Here is a 24158-nt window from a genome sequence, read left to right on the forward strand (position 1 = left end):
TAAGATAATTTTTATACTTACCTTTAAATTAAAAATGTTTTGTTCATAATAATAAAATCATTACAAGTATTATTACTATATTTTCTTATTAAAAAGCACAGTATTTTATGCCCTAATGCTGCAACATGCCTTTACCAAATATTATATTATATACAGAAACCACTGTATTTTATACTCTAATTCTACAACATGGCATATTTAAAAAAAAATACTAAATTAGGTCTTTTTTATTATAGTGTTAAAATTAGTCTGTTGTATTTAAAATGCTTTATATTTCGCTTTTGTCTTCCTTATGAGTCATCAAAAAAGGCACGCAAATCAAGTGGGCTCAGATCAAAGGGACGGGCCCCTAATAGTCTGGGAGAAAATGGAGAAACGCAATAACATCAAAAAAGGAGGAGAAAAACTGGGCGTGTTGTCATTATGGAAAGAAGAACTAAGAGCTGTTTGTGTTCGCTAATGTATTTGCTTATTCATTTATTGTTTGTTTGTGGTTTTTATGCCCATATCTCCCTTCTAATTGGCTTAACTACCTTCAAGGCTTGTTGGAAGTCAGGAAAAAGAATGTGGGCGAGTTTGTTTAGGTTTAGTTTGTACGGTTACTGCTCATCGTTATGCCGTACAGCCATGATTTTGTCTGTGGTTAAATCCGTTTGTTAGTGTTATTGTATGTAAGTGGTAGGTATTAACACATAGCCCATTTTTGGGGCCATGGCATGTGCTTTTGTGTGTTTGTGCATTAAAACGTATGGCCTGTTCTGTGTTTATTTACTCGGCAGCTGTGTTTACGTCTTCATTTTGTTGTGTTTTGTCTTGTGTGTGTATCAGGCCACCCACGGGAGCTGACGGAGGAAGAGAAACAGCAGGTTTTGCACTCGGAGGAGTTCCTCATCTTCTTCGACCGCAGTATTCGTGTGATGGAAAGAGCGTTAGCTGAGGACTCCAACATCTTCTTTGACTACAGCGGACGAGACTTGGAGGAAAAAGAGGGGTGAGAAAGTGATGCGTAACACAGATGGGGCTCTATATAGAAATATGGTTTCTGAGTTATAGATGAAGTATTTTATGCATTTTTATGTTTATTTTTAATATTTTATTGCTATATTAAGAATTTCCTTTAACAACAGTCAAAACTTATAAATGGTTGCATTACTAATGGTTATATTATTGCAAACTTGATTGTAGTGAAATGAAATTTATGTGAGAAACTGGACCACTTTGACATCCAAATTGTAATTAATCTACATGAAATGGAACCCAAAACACAAAATGTAGTTACACAATATAAACTGCTTTAATTATCTGGATTTAATTTATATGTGACCCTGGACCACAAAACCAGTCTTAAGTCGCTGGGGTATATTTGTAGCAATTGCCAAAAAAACATTGTATGGGTTAAAATTATCGATTTTTCTTTCTTAGGATATTAAGTAAAAATCATGTTCTATGAAGATATTTTGTAAATTTCCTACCGTAAATATATCACAACTTAATTTTTGATTAGTAATATGCATTGCTAAGAACTTCATTTGGACAACTTTAAAGGCGATTTTCTCAGTATTTTGATTTTTTTGCAGCCTCAGATTCCAGATTTTCAAATAGTTGTATCTTGGCCAAATATTGTCCTAACAAACCATACATCAATGGAAAGCTTATTTATTCAGCTTTCATATGATGTATAAATCTCAGTTTCGAGAAATTGACCCTTATGAATGGTTTTGTGGTCCAGGGTCACATATATTAGGTAAATTGTATATTTCTATCATATTTTTTTCAAGCAATGGATGTAGGTTGCTCTAGTGTTATGCTCTGTCATAAAATAAATGGTCACACAAATGATCATATCACTGTTGAAATTATCACATTTAAAATAAATTTATAGTGTATTGTCAACAATTTTTCTGCAGAACGTGATATAAATATAACAAAAATAGGAATGGTTGGTGTTAGTTTGTAGTATTTATAATTAGGCTAACATGAAAACCATTGAAGACTATAGCATGTCCTCAATGAGCTAAATGTGTGTGTATGTGTCCTTTTTTTTTAAAGTTGCAAAATGATGTCATCCATTAACAACCTCTAGTTTTGCTCTTCTGTATTGGTATTACAAACACACTGTTATTTTTATGAGCATTTGTTCTTAATTTAAATATTTAGAAATTTGTATTTAAGTGGATAAAATATTGTATTGTTATATTGTTTCTATCTATCTATCTATCTATCTATCTATCTATCTATCTATCATCTATCTATCTATCTATCTATCTATCTATGTATGTCTGTCTATCTGTCTATCTGTCTGTCTGTCTGTCTGTCTTAATTTTCTATTGTATATAGTAAAGTGCATATTAAAACTCCAGAGCCAATGTTAATAAGAGTATCTCTCTCTCAGAGATCTGCAGGGTGGTTCCAGTCTCTCTCTCAATCGTCTGTTCTATGATGAGCACTGGTCAAAGCATAGGGTCATCACCTGTCTGGACTGGTCCCCTCAGGTAGACTGACCTCCCCCTCTGACCTCCTGTATATGTCAGCACCTGTTCATTTAAAAGGGAGAATCTTCCCATTCTTTGTCTCTGAGTCAGCTTTATCATCCTCTTCTCTGTTCTCTCTCTCTCTCTCATCTTTCTCCTGTCTCTACTCTCCTCTCTTCGTATTTCCAGTACCCTGAGCTCTTGGTGGCCTCCTACAACAACAATGAAGACGCTCCTCATGAGCCAGACGGTGTGGCTTTGGTGTGGAATATGAAATTCAAGAAGACCACACCAGAGTACATCTACCACTGCCAGGTGAAAACCCTTAACACAACACAAATGTACACACTTACCCTCCAAATATCGCATCACACTGAATATTAAGGGAGTGAAAATTTCTATTGCAGGAAAATGTTAGAGAGATTCTGTGATCATGTACTCACCCACATGTCATTCCAAACCCGTATGAGTTTTAACTCAACTCTTAAAGAAGATAATTGGAAGAATATTGGTAACCAAAGAGTTGCGGCTAGCTATAGACTTCCATAGTATTTTTTTTCTCCATACTATGGAAGTCAATGGCTCCAGCAGCTGTTTGGTTACCAGCATTCTTCAAGATATCTTTTTTTGTGTTCAACAGAAGAAAGAAGCTCACACAGGTTTGGAACAACTTGAAGGTGGATAAATGATGACAGAATTTTTAATTTTGGATGGCAAAAACTGTCCCTTTAAGAAATTTTACACAAATTTGTGTTGAACTATTTATTTTAGTTAAAAATGCATTTATCATTAGGTTTATTGTTACACATTGCATGCTATATTGCATACGATTTAGAAAACTGTAGGCAACATGTAGTACATACTTTTTAAATATACCTCTAGTATTCCAAGCACTTCTCAATAAATTTATAATAAAATGACCTAATTGGAAAGCCATGATAAAGGAAGTGGTAGCTTCAATAAAAGGGAGATCTAATGGAGCATACCACTTCAGATGACGACATGCATTTAAATGAGCCTAAGGTGATATTTAATTAAAGGTGCATGCTGGCCTTGGAGTACCGCAACGGAACAGAACACCTTATTACGGTGTGTGTCCGCTTGGGTCAGGCCAAAACAATCCTGAGGTTTGTGTGTAAAACATATCTGGTGTGGGTTTTGATGCTAATTATAAAAGACTCTGGGTTGAGAGTCTTTTCAGGGAGACGACCAAGTAAGCAAGTCTTGGAGGCGACAGCCTGGTGTGAGGGAGAGATATTAGAGAGACATTTCTGTAATAAAAAGATGTGGCTTACCACTTCCTAATCCTACCAGCCACATATGTTTGCCCACCCACATGGTCTGATCGTGCATGTGCTGCTTTTCCAATGCCCAGCACCTCTCACATGCACACAGACGGATACACGTATACATGCTCGTTTACTCACACAGTTACAGCCAAAGCATACTTACTTACACCAGATATGTTTTAGACATGCCATATTGCACACGTTTATAAACAACAGACTTTTCATATTTACATGACTTTTTTTTTATTGCCATTTTAGTTCTTTCTTATTGATTTTATAATTGTAAAACTATATAATGTTGAGGACATCAATGTCTAACAGACTGCAAAAGTTTATGATCACTGGTTTAGAATTTCTTAGAAAAATTTCTGCTTCAGTTCTGAGAGGGGTCTATATGACAGGACAACATTTTTCAAGGTTTCATCAAAAGAACATTTTTCTTGATAGGTCATTTTTGAAATTGGTTCTTTATTTTACAATCGGGGTCAAATTTGCTCTCAAAGAACTTAACTTTTTTTTCTGTTCATTTTAGATGAGGTTTACAATCTTGTTAACAGAATGTGGGGAATGTCTAAATGCAGTTTAAAATCCTGAATTATGAAAAACATTAAATAATTATCAAAACTAACTACCCTGCAAATTTAGCCTAAATTCAGCTGATTCTGAGTAAGGGATAAAAGGATAGTTTGGGACCAAATGCTGGTTTGTAGTTGTTACATTTTTTTCTAATAAATTAAAAACATATAAATTTTTCTTGCAGTGAATTTGGGTGACAGTGTTTAATGGTCAGCACTACAATTTGTGTGAAAATTGAAGAAGATTATTGTATATCTGTCTTCCTGGGATGCTGTAGAAGGGTGCAAATTCTGTTATTTCTCAGGAGTCAGTGTACTGTACATGTTTTGTAGCAGGAAGAAAGTCATGTGGTAACAGGGATGATGGTAACAGACATTTAATGTAACACTTGCTACTTTTCATCCTAGGTCAATTTTATCTAGACAGTTTTTATATAATAATTTTCACAACAAAATAATGGGACACTAAAATAAACAGTGTTTTATAGAAAGTGCCATGTGTTTTTGATTGTGTTGTGACACAGGAGCATAAATGAAGACTTTGACCTGCCTCACTCTGCCCTTTTCTTCTCTACAGCTCAGTGCTACAAAAAAGATGGGATGTATAGAAAGTATATATAAAAATAAAAACGCAAGATGAATAACACACAATGGCATTTCACAGCTTTCCTTCAGAGTGGCCTGAGGTTCAACCATCCTTTTTTCATCATGAGGAGAGAAATGGAGAGAGAAGCACTGGATCTCCAAACATTTGGCTTTTGGTTGAGGATGAAAGAGGTTGGGCCAATTTGCCGAGATATTGTTTTTTGCTCTGGGATCTGTTCTAAATGGCGGTGCTCCCCTCTCACTAGACTGGGAATCTGATGGGTCTTAATGTGCGAGCATGTTCTGCCGCATCCCCCACACGCTCCTCTCCTTGCTTCTTCTCCCCTCCTTTTCTCCCTTTGTGGCTTCCCTCACTTTTGGCAGGCCGTGTGGTGGAGTTCAGCAGTTTTGCAGTTGTTTTTCCAGATTTACCCACAGCCACCACTTTCATGTGCTGGATACTTCAGAAACCCTCCCTCCAGCACCGCTGTCTCCCACATTTCCCTCAGTTTCTCTTTTTGCTGTTCCATCTTTACCTCTTTTTGCCACATCTCTCTCTCCTTACTTCTTCTCACACTCTAGCTTTGTTCCAAAGCCTAGTGAGCTGACTCGCTGTCTACTTAGGAAGGTTCCTAGCCATCATGGAATCTCATAACTGAATGTACTACATACCACCTCCACGCAGTTATCATGGGAAACTTGAATCATAGTTGATTTCAATAGAGTCTTCCATTAGCATGTTGCTAAGCTTAAAGAGTGATTCTCTAATAAGCACTAAAATCATTGTGCCCACAAATATTGGATAATATATATATATATATATATATTAATTATTAGAGTATCACTATATATACATACTGTACATAGGGTATAGAAAAGAAACACCCCCCTTTAAAATAAACACATTTTGTTGCTTTGCAGCCTGAAATAAAGACGGACACAGTTGTTTTATCCAGCTGTATTTATTCAGTGCAACTTATAACATCCAAGTGAGAGATATAACACCAACATGTCAGAAAAAATAAAACAGAATCACTGAGTTGGAAAAAGGATCACCCCCTTGTGTCAGTATTTTGTTGAACCACCTTTTGCTTTAATTACAGCCTTTAGTCTGTTGGGATACGTCTCTGTCTCTACTAACTTTGCACATCTAGACTTTGCAATATTTGCCCGCTCTTCTTTGCAGAACTGATCAAGTTCAGTTAAATTTGATGATTACCGTTTGTGGACTGCAGTCTTCAAGTCATTCCACAGATTTTCACTGGGGTTTGAGTCTGGGCTCTGACATTCACCTCTTTCTCCTTCTGGTCAGTTTTGCTGTGTGCTTTCGGTCATTGTCATGTTGGAAGGTAAACCTTCTTCCCACTGACAACTTTCTGGCAGAGGGCAGCAGATTTTCCTCAAGAATTTGATGGTATTTTGCCCCATCCATTTTTCTTTCTATCCTGACAAGTGCTCCAGTCCCTGTTTCAGAGAAACACCCCATAACAGGATATTACCACCTCCATGATTTACTGTAGGAATGCTGTTATTTGGATGGTGAGCTGTATTGGATTTATCGTTTGGTGTTTAGGCGAAATAATTACATTTTCCTTGAGGAGTGGCTTTTTTCATGCAACCCTCCCATACAAGCCACATTTGTGGAGAATTTGTGATATTGTTGTCACATGCACACAATGACCACTCATTGTCATAAATTCCTGCATCTGCTTCAGAGTTGCTGTAGGCCTCTAGGTCGCCTCTCTGACCAGTTTTCTCCGGCTCATTCATTCAGTTTGGAGCGATGTCCTGATCCAGGGAGGGTCTGTGCTGTACCAAATACCTTCCACTTCGTAATAACAGACTTCACTGTGCTACTAGGTATTGATAAAGCCTTTGAAATCTTTTTGTATCCATCTCCTGGCTTGTGCCTGTCCACAACTTTATCCCAGAGATCTTTTGATGGGTGCCCATATAGTTGATTGTTTGCTTCAGTTGCACTACCAAGGACTGAAACGCTCCAGGAAAGCTCTTTTCATGCTGAGCTAATCAAAATGACCACAGCTGATCACAGTTGAAAGTCAAATGGCTTTGTGTGCCATTGAGAAGGTGTTTAGCTGCAACTGATTGAGTTTACAAGTAATTTTTCAGAGGGGCAGATCCTTTTTCCAACTCAGTGATTCTGTTTTTTTATTTATTTATTTATTTTACACGTTGGTGTTATATCTTTCACATGGATGTTATAAGTTGCGCTGAGTAAATACAGCTGGATAAAACAAAAACTTTGTTGTCTTTATTATAGGCTGCAAAGCAACAAAATGTGATTATTTTAAAGGGGGGTGATTATTTTCTATAACCACTGTTACATACTTCTGTTCAGGGTTTGGTTTCAGTAAGATTTTTTAAATGTCTTTGAAAGAAGTCTCTTATGCTTACCAAGGCTGCATTTATTTAAACAAAAATACTACAAAACAGTAATATTTTGAAATATTATTACAGCTTAAAATAACTGTATTAAAAAGTGTGGTTTATTCCTGTGATGACAGCAGATTTTTCAGCAGCCATTACTCCAGTCTCCAGTATCACATGTACTCAAGAATTTTTTTTTTTGTATTATCAATGCTGAAAACAGTTGTGCTGCTTAATATTTTTGGTATAAACCATAATACCATGATGATTTTCTTCAGAAAGCTCAAAAGAACTCAATTTATTTGAATAGAGTTTTAATGTAAATGCTTTTACTGTCATTTTTGATCAATTGAATGCATTCTTGCTAAATAAAAGTATTAATTTCTTTTTTTTTTTAAATCTTACTGACCCCCAAATTATGAACAGTTTGAAACTTCACATCCAGAGTGCGCTTTAAAATGCTCCCCTACAAAGGCAGCTCACTAGATTTTGAAAAAGCTTCTGCTGTTGTTTGTCTTTTCTTTATTCTCTCTTCCTTCGTTTCACAGTCTCTCTGGCTTCAGACGGTCACAGAAGGCCACTACTTTTCAGACGGTTGTGGAATAGTTCTGAGGTGGTGTGGGTTTGTTATGGGCTCTGTGTGGCATGACCTTGGCTCTCTGCTGTTCTTTCGGGGCTATCATCACAGCAGGCCCAGCTCGCCAGCAATATCACATGACCTTCTAAAGTGGGCTACCTCTCGCCACATCAGGGGCACACCCCAAAAAAACTGCTCACCGATACTGTCAACCCTCATGTGCATCACCTGCATTTTATTGATATCATTTATATTTTACCCAGGATGACTCTATAGCCTTGTTCAGACTGTCAGCCCAAATCCAATTTTTGTGCAAATCCGATTGAAATCAGATCGTATTTAGATAGTCGGAATGGCAGCAAACTACATGAATCTGTGTGAACCTGACTTTTGCAAATCCATTTTGAGCTACATTCATATGTGGTTTGAAATCCTATTCAAATTTAATTTCTTGCAGAAACAAGTTTGTGTTGTTGCGAATAGCAAGTCAAGCGGAAAATGACAATATACTGCTAGTTTACCCACCTCTTTGAGTTTTGAGGCGGAGATGGCAGTGTGGAATAAAGCTCCGCCTGCAGTCTATATGTATTCTATTTGTTTTCTTTTTATTATACAATTAACAAAAGCAAAAAAAGGCCTCTAACACTAGCTTTCTCTATTCAATCTGTTTTCTTTTTATTTATTATACAAACCCAATTCCAAAAAAGTTGGGACACTGTACAAATTGTGAATAAAAACAGAATGCAATGATGTGGAAGTTTCAAATTTCAATATTTTATTCAGAATACAACATAGATGACATATCAAATGTTTAAACTGAGAAAATGTATCATTTTAAGGGAAAAATAAGTTGATTTTAAATTTCATGGCATCAACACATCTCAAAAAAGTTGGGACAAGGCCATGTTTACCACTGTGTGGCATCCCCTCTTCTTTTTATAACAGTCTGCAAACGTCTGGGGACTGAGGAGACAAGTTGCTCAAGTTTAAGAATAGGAATGTTGTCCCATTCTTGTCTAATACAGGCTTCTAGTTGCTCAAATGTCTTAGGTCTTCTTTGTCGCATTTTCCTCTTTATGATGCGCCAAATGAAATCGCCACAAAACGGAACAAAAAAGCCACAAAAAAGTCACAAAACGGAATTGAGCAGTTGTTATACACAGTGTGGACAGTTAATCGGATTCCAATCGGATATGAGCAAAAATCGGATTTGGACTGACAGTCTGAACAAGGCGTATGTGAACCCCTGCTGGATGCCTGAGGCTCACTGAATAGAGGTTGGCACAGAGGAAGATGTGTTCGCAGGAGCTTAGAGATGCCCGCTCTGCATAATGCATAGTTGCATGTGCTCATAAAGCTGAGTGTAGAAAGGCTTCAAAACCACACACAGCTTTTGGAAGATCAGAAGAGCAGAGCAGGAAGAGGAGAGACCTCCAGTTCACTATGGTTTTACTGCCTGCTCTTGTATCCACATATATTACCAGATAGGAATGGGTCATAATGGTTGGCTAGTTTATTTTGATTTTTTCTACTTTTTTGTTAGTTTTTTAGGTGCTTTTATCAGTAGTTTAGTAAGAAAATTGTACTTCAGCTGTTAAACCTGCTCAGAAAAGTTTAAATGAAACTTTTTAAAGCATATTCAAATTGATATCTTCACCTGTTATTTTGCATCTCACGCTCATTTTTTATTTAAAATTTGTGACAAAATAGTCCATCTAGTCCAGGGGTGGCGAACGTCGGTCCTGGAGAGCCGCAGCCCTGCAGAGTTTTGCTTCAACCCTAATCAAACACACCTGAACAAGCTAATCAAGGTCTGAATGGTTTCTAGGAAGCTACAGGCAGGTGAGTTTTAATTAGGGTTGGAGCTGAACTCTGCAGGGCTGCGGCTCTCCAGGACCGGAGTTCGCCACCGCTGATCTAGTCTAATATCCAAATAGTATAAAAGTAAATGTTTTATTGTAAAAAGGTATCTAATGTAAACGTCTCTAAAGGCACAATATTCAATATGACTTTTGACCAGATGTTTGCCCTGATTTACAGTCTGGAGGAGTCAGAGTTAGTCTGCAGATTTTGGACAGTCACAGTCAACAGATTTCACAGAAAATTCAGATCAGATTCAGATTGTGTCCAACTGAGGGAGATGGTCCTCACTGCAGAGCACAAGATCCAGGGGGCGAGGTTGGATCCAGATCCAACAACTCCCACCTTACATATACCTAAACCTACCCATCTCCACCCCCTGATCCCTAAACCCACCCATCTCCACTCCTAAACCTACCCATCTCCACCTCTAAACCTACCATCTCCACCCCCTAGATGTGGATCTTTGTTCTGCAGTGAGGGGCTACTGGACTGAGGTGTAATTATACTGTAACCAGCCTAATTATACAGGCCTTCCTTAAGATTGATTAGTACTATTCGTTCAAGTGATCTATTGACTAAACAATTTTGAATTTATGTGGTATCACTGTAGGCCAAAAGTAAAGATCTTTAGAATTTATTTAGGAATTAAGTGTTTGTAAACCAAAGGTGAATTTTGAAGAGCTGTATTTTAATGCACGTTGAATAAAATACACATTTGATGTTTTAAAACAAGCTAGAACAAGGAATAAATTATCTTTAGTAAACCTTGAATTGGAACAGAAACAATTGGCATGTTTTAGTTGTTGAAATTGAATATAATACATAAATCTATTTTGAGGACAAAAAAATCCATATTTGTGTATACTAAGAATACTGTTCATTCATATTGACTGGGACATGGCCATTCTTTACTCTTGTCCTAAGGTAAAAGAGAGAGAGATCAAACTACACGCATTCACTGGCTTCTCCTCCATTGTTCTCTAAAACGGAGATATGGTATTACGTGGCCTGTGCCAGTAACCGCAGAGTGACAAAATCCATGGGGTGCCGTTTGGAGAAAAAAAAAATTTGGGAGTGAAGGATGCTGGTGGAAGACAGAGGAGTGCATCTGGAGCTGATAAGCTTTGCTGAGAACCACATGATTGTGGTACTTCAGGAGGAGGCGGCAGTGAATGTACTGTCTGTTACACAATCATCTCCTCCCTGACAAATGGCTCCAACTTTTTTTTCCCTCTTTTCCCTTTCGGCCCGCGAAAAGGGGGGCAACAAAGGAGGGAGTGTTCCTCATGCCATCTCTCCTCACAGGGTTAGTCCTGTGGATTATCCCATACTGAACCATTCCCATTGATATTATCATGTCCCATGCACTTAGTTCCAGTGAAACCCTTTAAACTGCAGGAAAGTGTTGTGGGATTGTGTTTTCACTTGCATTTTACTTTTCAATTTGACTTTCATCAGAGCTTCAGGTTGGTAGACATCAAGCTGAGCTTGTAATGAGAAATATTCTCAATTAATTGGATCCAGATCCAACAACTCCCACCTTACATATACCTAAACCTACCCATCTCCACCCCCTGATCCCTAAACCCACCCATCTCCACTCCTAAACCTACCCATCTCCACCTCTAAACCTACCATCTCCACCCCCTAGATGTGGATCTTTGTTCTGCAGTGAGGGGCTACTGGACTGAGGTGTAATTATACTGTAACCAGCCTAATTATACAGGCCTTCCTTAAGATTGATTAGTACTATTCGTTCAAGTGATCTATTGACTAAACAATTTTGAATTTATGTGGTATCACTGTAGGCCAAAAGTAAAGATCTTTAGAATTTATTTAGGAATTAAGTGTTTGTAAACCAAAGGTGAATTTTGAAGAGCTGTATTTTAATGCACGTTGAATAAAATACACATTTGATGTTTTAAAACAAGCTAGAACAAGGAATAAATTATCTTTAGTAAACCTTGAATTGGAACAGAAACAATTGGCATGTTTTAGTTGTTGAAATTGAATATAATACATAAATCTATTTTGAGGACAAAAAAATCCATATTTGTGTATACTAAGAATACTGTTCATTCATATTGACTGGGACATGGCCATTCTTTACTCTTGTCCTAAGGTAAAAGAGAGAGAGATCAAACTACACGCATTCACTGGCTTCTCCTCCATTGTTCTCTAAAACGGAGATATGGTATTACGTGGCCTGTGCCAGTAACCGCAGAGTGACAAAATCCATGGGGTGCCGTTTGGAGAAAAAAAAAATTTGGGAGTGAAGGATGCTGGTGGAAGACAGAGGAGTGCATCTGGAGCTGATAAGCTTTGCTGAGAACCACATGATTGTGGTACTTCAGGAGGAGGCGGCAGTGAATGTACTGTCTGTTACACAATCATCTCCTCCCTGACAAATGGCTCCAACTTTTTTTTCCCTCTTTTCCCTTTCGGCCCGCGAAAAGGGGGGCAACAAAGGAGGGAGTGTTCCTCATGCCATCTCTCCTCACAGGGTTAGTCCTGTGGATTATCCCATACTGAACCATTCCCATTGATATTATCATGTCCCATGCACTTAGTTCCAGTGAAACCCTTTAAACTGCAGGAAAGTGTTGTGGGATTGTGTTTTCACTTGCATTTTACTTTTCAGTTTGACTTTCATCAGAGCTTCGGGTTGTTATACATCAAACTGAGCTTGTAATGAGTAATATTCTTAATTAAAGGGGTCATATAATGCAATTTCAAGTTTTCCTTGCTCTTTGGAGTGTTACAAGCTGTTCGTGAATAGATAAGATCCCTAAAGTTGCAAAGACTAAAGTCTCAAACCCAAAGAGATGTTCTTTATAAAAGTTGAGACGCGTCCACGCCCTCCCAAAACGCCTCGTTTAAACACGCCCCCACATGTCTACGTCACTGTGTGGGAAGATTTGCATAACACCTCCCAAATGTTCACGCAAAGAAAGAAGGCGTAACTTTTATTCTTGCTGTAGTATTGTTGCAGCCGCCGCCATGTCATGTGTGACGCTGTGAAAGCGAAACTACTTTGTTTGGCCTTCCAAAAGAGGACACGACTAGAAATCAGTGGTTAAGTTGTATTTACAACACTGTTCCAGAACAGTTCAACCCAAATATTCAGATGTGTGCAGCGCATTTTATGGAGGACTGTTTCCTGATCCTGGGAGAGTAGCCTGCAATGCCGGCTGTTCTGACTCAGCCTGTAAGTACGTTTTCATGTTTAAAGAATTTGCCACTGATGATTCAATCGCGAGTTTTGAGCAGTGTAGAGTAGCGCTTGTTGTTTGTTGTTTCTCCGATCACAAATGCAGACATGGTTTTATGTTTACGCGGCGCGATACGCAATGCGTAAAAAGACAGTATAAGTCATTATAATCAGTAATTATGCCCCCACTGGATGCAACAAATGCCTCGTTTGTAATGGGTTTTATTGGTTTTGTCTCGTCGCACCGGGACACGGCATCACAGTATGGTAAGAGGCGTCACATTTCTGTCACACATTTGAGGTATTCGGCCAATCACAATACACTGGATAGCTGGCCAATCACAGCACACCACGCTTTTCAGAACGATGAGCTTTGTAAAAATCGACGCATTTCAGAAAGGCGGGGCAAAAAGTATGTTTTTTTTTTTACCTTAAACTGCATAAACACATTGCATTACACCAAATACACAAAATACTGTTATTTTTAGCAACGTCGTATGACCCCTTTAACTCAGTGAAATGACTGCATTGTCGAAATGGTGGAATAGTGAAATTTGAACTCAGGAGGGAACAACAAACAGGAAATTTCCTAATATTGACTATACACTCATAAAAATACCTAATAAGTAACATTGTGCTACCATTATGTTAATTGTCATTGTACTATTGTATTCTTTGAAATATGTTTGAGTACAAAGTAAACTGGGATGCCTGAAATGATAATCATTTAGTTCTTCTTTCACTTAATAATTCTATATATTTGGTGTAATATAGACAAAAATGTTGGGATGTATCTCACCTGTACTGTATGTTCTTATACTTAGGTGCCAGGTTGAGCAGGTCTGAATCTGAAAATGGCTGAAAAGATCACAGCCAACCAGTCTATTGAGACAAAGTGAGCTAATTCCAGTAGCAAAAGCTTGCTCAAATAATGGTGTTTATGGCTTCCAGTAAAACTAAGGAGGTAGTTTCAGGGTCCAGACGTTGAAGATAGACAGATCTTAACCCACACTCTCCATATGGTGTGAATATACAGCCTTTTCATCCCTTTTCCTCTCAGTGTCTTGTGCCTTTGCCTTGTTTAGATTATGACTTTAAAAAGAGTTCAAATACTTGTCATATTTATCTGCGCTTTGTTATGGAGCAAAAGGTCTCTCTGGATTTATGTGGTTACGGTAATGAGGGAAGTATACATCAGATGTTTTATAAACTGAAAGGCCCATTCACATTGTGCCAACACTGTCCAATGCATTGAACTTTATGAAGTAAGCTATGACTACAGCATTACTCTAGTCATCGTTGTCATTCAGTGCTCAAAGTTCAATCAATTTTTGCCATTTTTGAATTTGTCGAAAGGTCCTAATGTACATGATTTTTGTGATTTTCACATAATTTTGGCAACAAGAAACTGTCAGACATTACGAATACCTTTTTTCTTTGAACAGGTACATTCACACAAATCAGGTACTTAAAAGCTTATCCAATCAAAAGTAAACTAGTAATCTGTTAAGCTAAAGAATTAATCTTAAGTTTAAGAAGAGAAAGCGGACAGATCGAGTCATCAAAGGTTGCTGCAGGACACAGTGATGATACCACAGCAGACGACTCTGATAAAAATGACAGAATGCGGTGTACGGATAGAGGCCAGAGATGGCTGTGATTGGCTGTTGGCTGGACTGCTCTCCTGAGCTGAAGTTTCAGGTTACGATACTTCATTAAGTCTCTGATTAATGGCTTCATAGTGGAGTTATTACCCTCTTGTTGTGGTGACCCCAGCTCATGTTCATTAGCCCAGTAATAAGGCGCTGGTCTGGGGAGCATGTCCCTGACACATGACTATAGGAGAGAGAGAGAAAGAGTTGGTTCAGGGGTCGTCTTGTGGCTCTGATTGAAATAGCCGTGTATTTAAGCATGATGATACCACAGCAGACGACTCTGATAAAAACAGAGGCCTGCGGTGTACGGATAGAGGCCAGAGATGGCTGTGATTGGCTGTTGGCTGGACTGCTCTCCTGAGCTGAAGTTTCAGGTTACGATACTTCATTAAGTCTCTGATTAATGGCTTCATAGTGGAGTTATTACCCTCTTGTTGTGGTGACCCCAGCTCATGTTCATTAGCCCAGTAATAAGGCGCTGGTCTGGGGAGCATGTCCCTGACACATGACTATAGGAGAGAGAGAGAAAGAGTTGGTTCAGGGGTCGTCTTGTGGCTCTGATTGAAATAGCCGTGTATTTAAGCAGCAATGTTCCCCTGTCTCTGTGTTCGTATTCAGAACTGACTTATCATTAATCACAGAACTGAGATCCTTTTCCAGCAGTATGGTAATCAGACTAATCAAGACTTGAGTGAAACTTTTCAACCGCTTAAAAGATACTAATCAATTTATTAACTGAAATGTTGGCTTTTGATGTCCAGTGATTGTATTATTGCAGGTGGTTTAGTGCCTTGAAAGTATCTGCTTTCCATTTTATTTTCTACAATAATACTGTAGTTAAGGATGGGAATCACAAGAAATGTAAAGCTAGTGAATTTTTCCTGACTATTTATTTATTCAGTATTCATAGTCTTTTTTAAATGTGGCATACAGTAAGTGCAAAACAATTATTGGCTTTAACTGTATTAAATAGTACTGAACAAAAAAAATGTGGTAACATTTAATTTATTCTATTGTTTTTATAAAATACCACTGATTAAAGAACTCACAAGTCGTTAGCTGTATGTGTTTGATTCACTAAAAAGAACCAAATGATAAGAGTAATTTATTCGTGAATTAGTTGGAATGCACTGGTTGCACTGTATGGTTTTGATTCACCAAAAAGAACCTGCTCATTTGTTCGCAAATCATTTTGATCACCCTGGGTGTGTTGTATGACTTTGATTCACTATAAAGAACATCCTCAAAAGAGTCATTAATTTGGGAATCCGACTACTCACTTTATGCTGTATGGCTTTGATTCACCAAAAAGAATTGTCTCAAAAGAGTTATTTGTTAGCGAATTGGTTGGATTCGGAAAACCCTGGTTTGCACTGTTTGGTTTTGATTCACTAAAAAAACTGACTCGAGTAATTTGTTTAGGAATCGGACTTCTCACTTCAGACTGCATGGTTTTCATTCAGAAAAGGCTTATGAGAGTCATTCGGGAATCAAACTACATTGATCGCAGAATGAGTACTATATGTTTTACCCTGTAGATTCAATAGCAGTGTTGCAATAGCAATTGCAACAACCAATAATGAAACACAACATCATTCGATTTCTGTATATAAATGAATGGAATCATTTCTGAATAAGAACCGGTTCTTGATATTTATGTAGTATTTCTCTGTCTGGCCACAGTCAATCACACAATCAGTCATATGTATTTCTAAATTTTCCAAATAATCTCCAGTCCAACCATCAAACACTTTTTGTCTTAATGCGTTTAAACTTCAAACCAGATTGGCCTGCGTGTCCTGTGTGTAAATAAACTCGACCTGCCTTTATTTTTACCCCTCCAGCTTAGTTTATTTTGAGTCCTTTTAAAAAAACCACCTCACATATGAGGTTGCTCCCAAACCCTCTTAGAAGCTGTATTTTGTTAGAGGGGGGACGAATGAAAGAAAAGAGAAGCGTATTTTCTTTTTCTGTGGTTTGTTTTCCAGTCACTTTAAAATGAACTCTGGGTGCATGACGAGAAGGCCGCAGATGGTGCGGTGTGCGATGGGAGACAGTCGTAGTTTTTGCTTTACAGATGACTGGAGAGCGCTATGAAAACATGCCTTTTACACTTCTGTCCTGCTGCTGTCACACCACGACGAAAAGGGCAGTTTTGCAAGTAAAACAAAATATCGTTGTCTCCTTGCTTCTCAGTAATTGGACTCCTGAGATAATTGTAAAAGTGCTTAGTAAGGGTGCTACAGAGAATTTGGTGTGAAAATATGTAAGCATGAGGGCACGTTTTATGTAAGTCTCAATAAAAGACAGAGGGAAAGTTCAAGACTAAGGCTGTCATAACAAAAGGCTGCACTTTTCGCTCGTGCACTCTGTTTATGATGCTGTAATATAAAACTGCTGCTTCCACAATCCTTAACATCTTTTGTCCTAAAGATTTAGTTTTGCCATCTCTTTTCCAGTCTCCAGTGGTGTCGGTGGGTTTTGCTCGGTTTCATCCTAACCTGTTGGTGGGTGGCACATACTCAGGGCAGATTGTTCTCTGGGACAACCGAAGTCACCGAAGAACGCCGGTTCAGAGGACCCCCCTGTCCGCTGCAGCACACACAGTAAGAGAACCTACAGATACAGTCATCAATTACACTCCCATCATGAATTCAGTTAAGTGTTTTCAAAGAGTCCTATTCTGTGGAAAACAAAAGGAATTTACCCAAGCCACTCTTTTACATACAATGAAAGTGAACGGTGACTATGACTGTCAAGCATGATTTTCGGGGAGTAGCAACTTAAATCTTAGTCTGTTTCCTACCCAAAGCTCAAAGAGTCATTTCATGTGAAAAAGTTTGCTTAATTGTACTGAATGTTCAGTTGTTGTGTATTTCAAGTCTTAAATGTATATATTTTTTAAAAAGTGTCCTTGCAGATAATTAATTAAATAAAAGGCCTCTTAAGAGTACTTTCATTTTTTAACACACTTAAGTACACTTTTAAAAATTGCACTTAATAATTGTCAAATTAAAGGTTTACTTTAAAGTACATTTTAATACATTTTGTAGTTTGATTTTTTTATAAACATATTAAAGCATGTGTAAAGTACTTGATTATAATTTTATAATCATGTGTTATACAATTTTACAGTTAAATATTTAAATGTAATGTTTTAAATGTACTAAATTGCAGCTTCATCATTACAAATGTCCAATTACAAATACATTTAAATACACGTTTTACTGCTTGACAGTATATACGGCAATGCACTTTTACCAAAAATTATAAGATTACATATAAAGATGTGCTTAAATCTTATTTATAGTAAGTGGATCAAAAAGCACTCTTAAGTTCAACTAATTTCATTTAATATAAATTTACCTTTTTTACATTTTAATTTATTTGCAGCTAATGCTTTTTAGAGTCTAAAAACATTACATTCAGTTCACACTTAACTACATTCTTTTAAAGTATATTATTTACATCATAAATACTCTTTTTTTAAGTATGCTAAATTGTACTACTATATTAAACACTTTTGTGGTACTTTATTTCCATTTACTTTTATTGTATGGAAGAGAGCAGCATAAACATTCTTAAAAAGAACAAAGAAAATCATACAGGTTTGGAACAACATGAGGGTGAGTAAATGATGACAGAATTTTCATTTTGGGTGAACTATCCCTTTAACCGGACAATCACGCTATTACATGATGCTGGTAGCAATCAACCCCTCAACGTTTTCCTGACCTCATCTTCCCTCTGTGCAAAAGGCCGCCCACTGTCTACCCAGGGCTAGACTCAGTCTGTCAGCACAGTCAGGCTCAATGAGCCCCATCTAACTCCTTGTCATGCAATAAAGACAGTACAGCCTAGTAGCAGAGGAAAGGGACGTCCATAGACTCTTATTGTTCTCAGCTGCCACACACATGGCCCCTGAATGCCATACATGCTGAGGGTTTAAACTCCCGTGCCCTCAATAATGAAAGCCTATGTCTCGACTGCCGTCTCACCAGTCCACCGGCCCGTCTGAAAGAGCCCATTGTTGGTCAAAAAACAAAAATCAAATTGTCGACAATAACGACATAATGGATTTACACAGTTGACTGTATTTGCAGACGGGCAGATGCTCAGGCCAGGTTAGTTCACAAGCTAGGTATTGTCTCTATATAGACATTCAGTTCATAGCTTTCATTAAGGGACCATTCATAGATGTTTGCTCTCCATGTATAACACTTTCTTGAATTTCTCATATTTGTCAGACAATTGTAGGTGACATACTGTAAATGTATTTTTCTCAAAGCACCCTGTTTACTGCGTCAATGTGGTCGGCACTCAGAATGCCAACAACCTGATCACGGTGTCCACAGACGGCCGAATGTGCTCCTGGAACCTGGATATGCTGTCACAGCCTCAGGTCAGTGCTGATATTACACCAGCAGCCATCACGTCTGTATAAAAGTCTGCTTGCTCAATCCATGTGTGTCTGTTGTAGGAGAGCATGGAGCTTGTTTATAACAAGTCTAAGCCAGTGGCTGTGACTGGGATGGCCTTCCCCACTGGAGACGTCAATAATTACATTGTTGGCAGTGAGGAGGGAACCGTGTATACAGCATCCAGACATGGCAGGTGAGTGGCACATACTGTACATGCATACATTTGACAGACTGTCCATGATAACCGTTAGACACTTAGAAGTGCTTTGGGTGATCCGATCAGAAGAGGTCAGAGATAAATAAAATATAACCGGGGTCCAAACCATTCAGAGGTAGTCGGAAACGCATGTGGCCATATTTTTTTATCTCATTTGTAGTGATGTCCATCCTGAACTGCCTACTAATATGTCAATCAAAACAAGCATTTTAAACTTTGTTGTTGGCTTCTGATCAAAAAAAGAATGTATTCCTTATTTATAACACATTTTAACTATTTAAAATCAAACCCAAGATCCACTCAGAATCATAAGATGAGGAGATAAAAAAAATTATAAATCTATAAAATTACAAAAAATATATAAATTATGTGACCGAAAAGATAAAACTCAAATACAGATGAGTACATGTATAACTTAAGATCTCAAAAGATCCAATGAAGTCACAACAAGGTCTGACCAAAATTGTATTGTCTTTCCGGTGGAGCCGTGCACTTTATCCATGGGTAATATTTTTTAATGAGCCACGGTAATATTTTTTATGTTTTTGAAAGACCCTTCAGAAATCATGTTAATATTCTGATCTGGTGCTCAAAAAACATTTCTTCTTATTATCAATATGAAAAAAGTTGTGCTGCTTAAAAGTTTTGTGGAAACCAGAGTATGTGGAATATTTTTTCAGGATTCTTTGATGAATATAAAGTACAAAAGGGCAGAAATTTATTAGAAAAAAAATTGTAATTTTGTAAATGTCTTTATACTGTCACTTTTGATCATTTTAATTGAATGTCTTTCAATATTTTATTAAGTATATCAAAACTGTTGTTATTATTGATACCTCTGAGTTGTTTCCTTTTTGTGTTGCTCCACAGTAAAGCTGGCATCTGTGAGATGTTTGAGGGCCATCAGGGGCCAGTGACAGGCATCAGTTGTCACAGTGCTGTGGGTCCTGTCGATTTCTCCCACCTCTTTGTCACCTCTTCTTTTGACTGGACTGTAAAATTGTGGAGTACAAAGGTAAGAAATAATATCCTCTACACCTTTTAAGCATCATCAGAGTACCTCACTCTTCTCTATTGCCTAACCCTAAACACACTGCAAGATGTACTAAATGAATTTATGCATGACTAATAATCAGTTTTAATGAGACTCATGGACTGGAATTAGCCACCATTTAAACATTAACTAGTGCATCATCAATGAATTCATTCAAGAGTCTGAAGTTTTGTAGAACTTCTGTTCATTCAGTGATACTTGAATGTTTAAACATGCAATTATTTACACCTTCCCGTTCTAACAGCAGCAAACATTTTTTTGGTTTGAGGTTTTTCAGAAACCTCATTCAGAACATTCAGAAAGTACAAATAGTGAGTTATAAATTTTTTTAATCCTTGTTTTTGTCTTGTTTTCCAGTAACAAATATCTAAAATAACCCCACTGATGTTGTATTTTTCTTTGTTTTAAGCATATATGTATGTATAAAAAAATACAGTAAAAATTTAAATTACAGTAAAATTCTTATTATCTTAGACAATTTTTGTTTTCAAGTAAATGCATCTTGTGTTAATGTAGGTACATCTTTACTAAAGAGCATTTTAAGCCCTGCTTTGTTAATGAAGACAGCATCTTGGCATTGTCTTGTACATGCAACTAAATCCATTCTGTGTCCAAAGCTTTGAGACCACTGGACAGCGGCTTTTTGCCTTGGAGCTTAATCTGCAAGTTCAGAAATGAATGATTGAGTCTCTTGATTAGGGTTCAAACCACATGGACCAAAGAGATTGAGCAAGAGCTGGTTAGGGTGGGAGACGTATGGACATGGTTGTGCTCACAGATACTGCAATCTGTGTCTGGAGATACTGGCTCAGATCACATTAGCCACAGAGTGAGGGAAGCATGAAGGCCAAGTATGAATAAAAGATGGACGTAGAAGGAATGTTAGGGGAGAAGAGAGAGGCACAAATTTAAAAAAAGCGATGGAAAAGTGGGATAGCTTGAAGAAGAGACATCAATGACACAACCTTGGTAGAAACGGAAAACATAAGTAGTAGTTAAAGGGATGGTTAACCCAAAAATGAAACTGCTGTCTTCATTTTCTTACCCTCATGTTCTTTCAAATCTGTATGACTTTCATTTTTGTGTGGAACACAAAATGGGAAAATTTAAAGAACGTGCTGGTCACTCTTTTCCATAAAATTACAATAAATAGGGACTGAAGCTTTTGGTCCGATTATCTTATCTTGAAAGGTGGTCCGAATATCTTGTTTGTTATGTTTTCAGGTCTTTTGAGGTCATATTGTAGCTGTATATATAATTCAAGTAATTCACAGGCATGAGGATGAAATAAGGATGACAGAATTTACAGTAAAGTTAAACATTATTTGTAGTTAGTATGGTTTATTTTTTAAGAAATCAATTTTATTCAGCAGGGATACAATTAATTGATCAAAAGTGACGGTAAAGACAATTATAATGTTAAAAAATATATTTAAATTTTACAAATAAATGCTGCTTTTTAAAATGTATTACATTTTTAAATATATTACAATACAAAACATTATTTTAAATTGTAATATTTCACAATATTACTGTTTTTTTAACTATATTTTTCATAAAATTAAATGCCACTTAGGTAAGCATACAAGAATTCTTTCAAAAGAAAAAACCGTCAGTAGTGTACATTTTTATGAGAACTGTCCCTTTAAAGTGCCCCTATTATGCCATTTTTAAGGTCCCTAATAATGTTTTGGGAGTCTCCTACAATAGGTTTACATGCATGCAAGGTCAAACAAACGCATTGGTTTTCTCAAAATATGCATTTAATATTGCCTCATTTTCCAACAGAAAGCAGTTTGAAGCAGTTCTAAGATTCAATCTCTCTAAACCCTTCCTTTCAGTGGCAGTTCTAGACCACAGTAACTGGGGGGCCAGGCAGGGGCCACTTGCGCGTTTAGGGGGCACACTTTTAAAATTCATTTGAACCTACTTTCAGTATTATTCATTCAGTCATTTTTCACCATGTCATGTATCACTGCAATCTGTAGAAGTAAGCTATAACAATTGAAACTCAAATGAATGTTTCATTTAGGTTTTCATTTATCTGACATTTATCTTATTTTGTATTGTAGTGTAGGGCGTCATTGTGGGGGCACGAGTGAAGAGGAGGGGGGGAGGCCTCGTCATGCTTGTCATGTGACACACAGCAGCCAAGATAGCACTGTATAACTGATATAGGTTTATGTTTTTTTTTTTTCTTTTTATTTGAAATATTCTCAAATGTGTTAACTATATCATGAAATATCTCGATTCTCAAATATGTGTAAGTAAATGCATTTTGCACCTTTATAAATTATGTTAGTTGATCTATAGGTTAATGGACGATGGGCAAAGTAGCCTAATAGTGTAATCTATTAACTATGCATAAAAACCTGTCTTTTTACTTAAATACCAGATATGGGTGTCATACCATAAAATATTTTTAATACGACTGACTTTGTATTTAAAGTGAATTTAATAAAAACATTGCATGTTACTAATTATAACACTTTCATGGTACAGAAAGAGAGGAAAGAACATTTACATTAGGGCTGGGTAAAAAATATTGACATCTCGATATTAATCAATTCTCATTTTTACGGAATCGATTAGTCTAGCCTGTTTTCAGTTAAAGGGGTCATATGATGCGATTTCAAGTTTTCCTTTCTCTTTGGAGTGTTACAAGCTGATTGTGCATAGATAAGATCCCTGAAGTTGCAAAGACTAAAGTCTCAAAACCAAAGAGATATTCTTTATCAAAGTTAAGACTCTGCCATAATACACAAAATAATGATCTTTAAAAAAGCATCATATGACCCCTTTAATGGACGGAACATTGAAGGGCACTTCACATCCAATATATCGCAATAAGCATTGTGCTTTGGTAATTTTAATGTGAAACAAAGTCTCAGATTTCTAATTCTGTCCATCGTATTGCAGTATTCAAACAATAAATGCTGTTTTGGCGCTGTTTAATGTGGAGTGACAGATCGCTGTAGCGCCTCAGTTCAACAGACGCAGCAGCGCGAGGCGCACGTGAACTAATCATCTCCTCCACATTAATACCAGTTTCAGCACAAAATAAACATGACTAAACATCCGAAGGTAAGTTAAAAGAAAGAGTACAACTTTACAATCTGTATCCTGTCTCATGTAATCGCTCAATCAGTGTTTCAGCCGCGCAAAGACGTCAATATAATGTCTTGTAAACAATGTCACGTAATGTCACATTTACCTCAGAAAAACATATTCGGTGACCATAAACTCATTAGTCAGATAGAAAAATAAACTGTAGAGAGGGGCATTTTGCTAAATATATGCACCAAATAACATATTCATTATAAAATTTAACTGTTCTTCAATGTTTAATTTATGTATGAATAAATCCATCAAGTTTTTATGACAGCCACCATTATGTTTATATAAAAAAACGAATTGAAGTAGAAATATTATGTAATTCTAACTTTATTATTTTAAAAACTTCATTAAGTGTAATTTTAACAAATCAGTCAATTTTAACCTTCAATATTATAGTAATGTAGTACCAACTGACTCTCATGTATATTTTACAGCATTAGTTTGAAAATTTGGCATGTAGCCTACTGTACCTGATATTGGATATTGAATCGAATCGAATTGGTAATCGAATCGAAAGCTTGTGAATGAGAATCGAATCGAATCTTGAAATTTGTGTCAAAACCCAGCCCTAATTTACAGTATCAAAAACATTATCACTGACTTCAGTCTAGCCAGAGTTCAAGCTCTCAAAACTCCCATTATAATCACTGAAACTGTTTACACTGTGAAATGAATATCTTACATTCGTATGCACATCTACACTTTGTTGTTTCTCATAAGAAAATTCACCAGAGA

At 37.0% G+C, this 24158-nt stretch overlaps 1 protein-coding gene across 1 annotated transcript in view; it reads left to right on the forward strand.

Moving 5' to 3' along the window:
- The window catches only part of LOC107591649 (cytoplasmic dynein 1 intermediate chain 1-like), an 85121-nt gene that overhangs the window by 47709 nt on the left and 13254 nt on the right, over positions 1–24158 (forward strand). Inside the window, exons 13-19 of the mRNA XM_016280868.1 lie at positions 829–991; positions 2393–2492; positions 2661–2786; positions 17074–17220; positions 18903–19016; positions 19095–19228; positions 20123–20267. Coding sequence (XP_016136354.1) covers positions 829–991; positions 2393–2492; positions 2661–2786; positions 17074–17220; positions 18903–19016; positions 19095–19228; positions 20123–20267 — 929 coding nt within the window. The remainder of the gene's footprint in view (positions 1–828; positions 992–2392; positions 2493–2660; positions 2787–17073; positions 17221–18902; positions 19017–19094; positions 19229–20122; positions 20268–24158) is intronic.

Source organism: Sinocyclocheilus grahami, unplaced genomic scaffold (genome assembly GCF_001515645.1).
Source record: "Sinocyclocheilus grahami isolate Dianchi unplaced genomic scaffold, SAMN03320097.WGS_v1.1 scaffold144.1, whole genome shotgun sequence".
Classification (NCBI taxonomy): domain Eukaryota; kingdom Metazoa; phylum Chordata; class Actinopteri; order Cypriniformes; family Cyprinidae; genus Sinocyclocheilus; species Sinocyclocheilus grahami.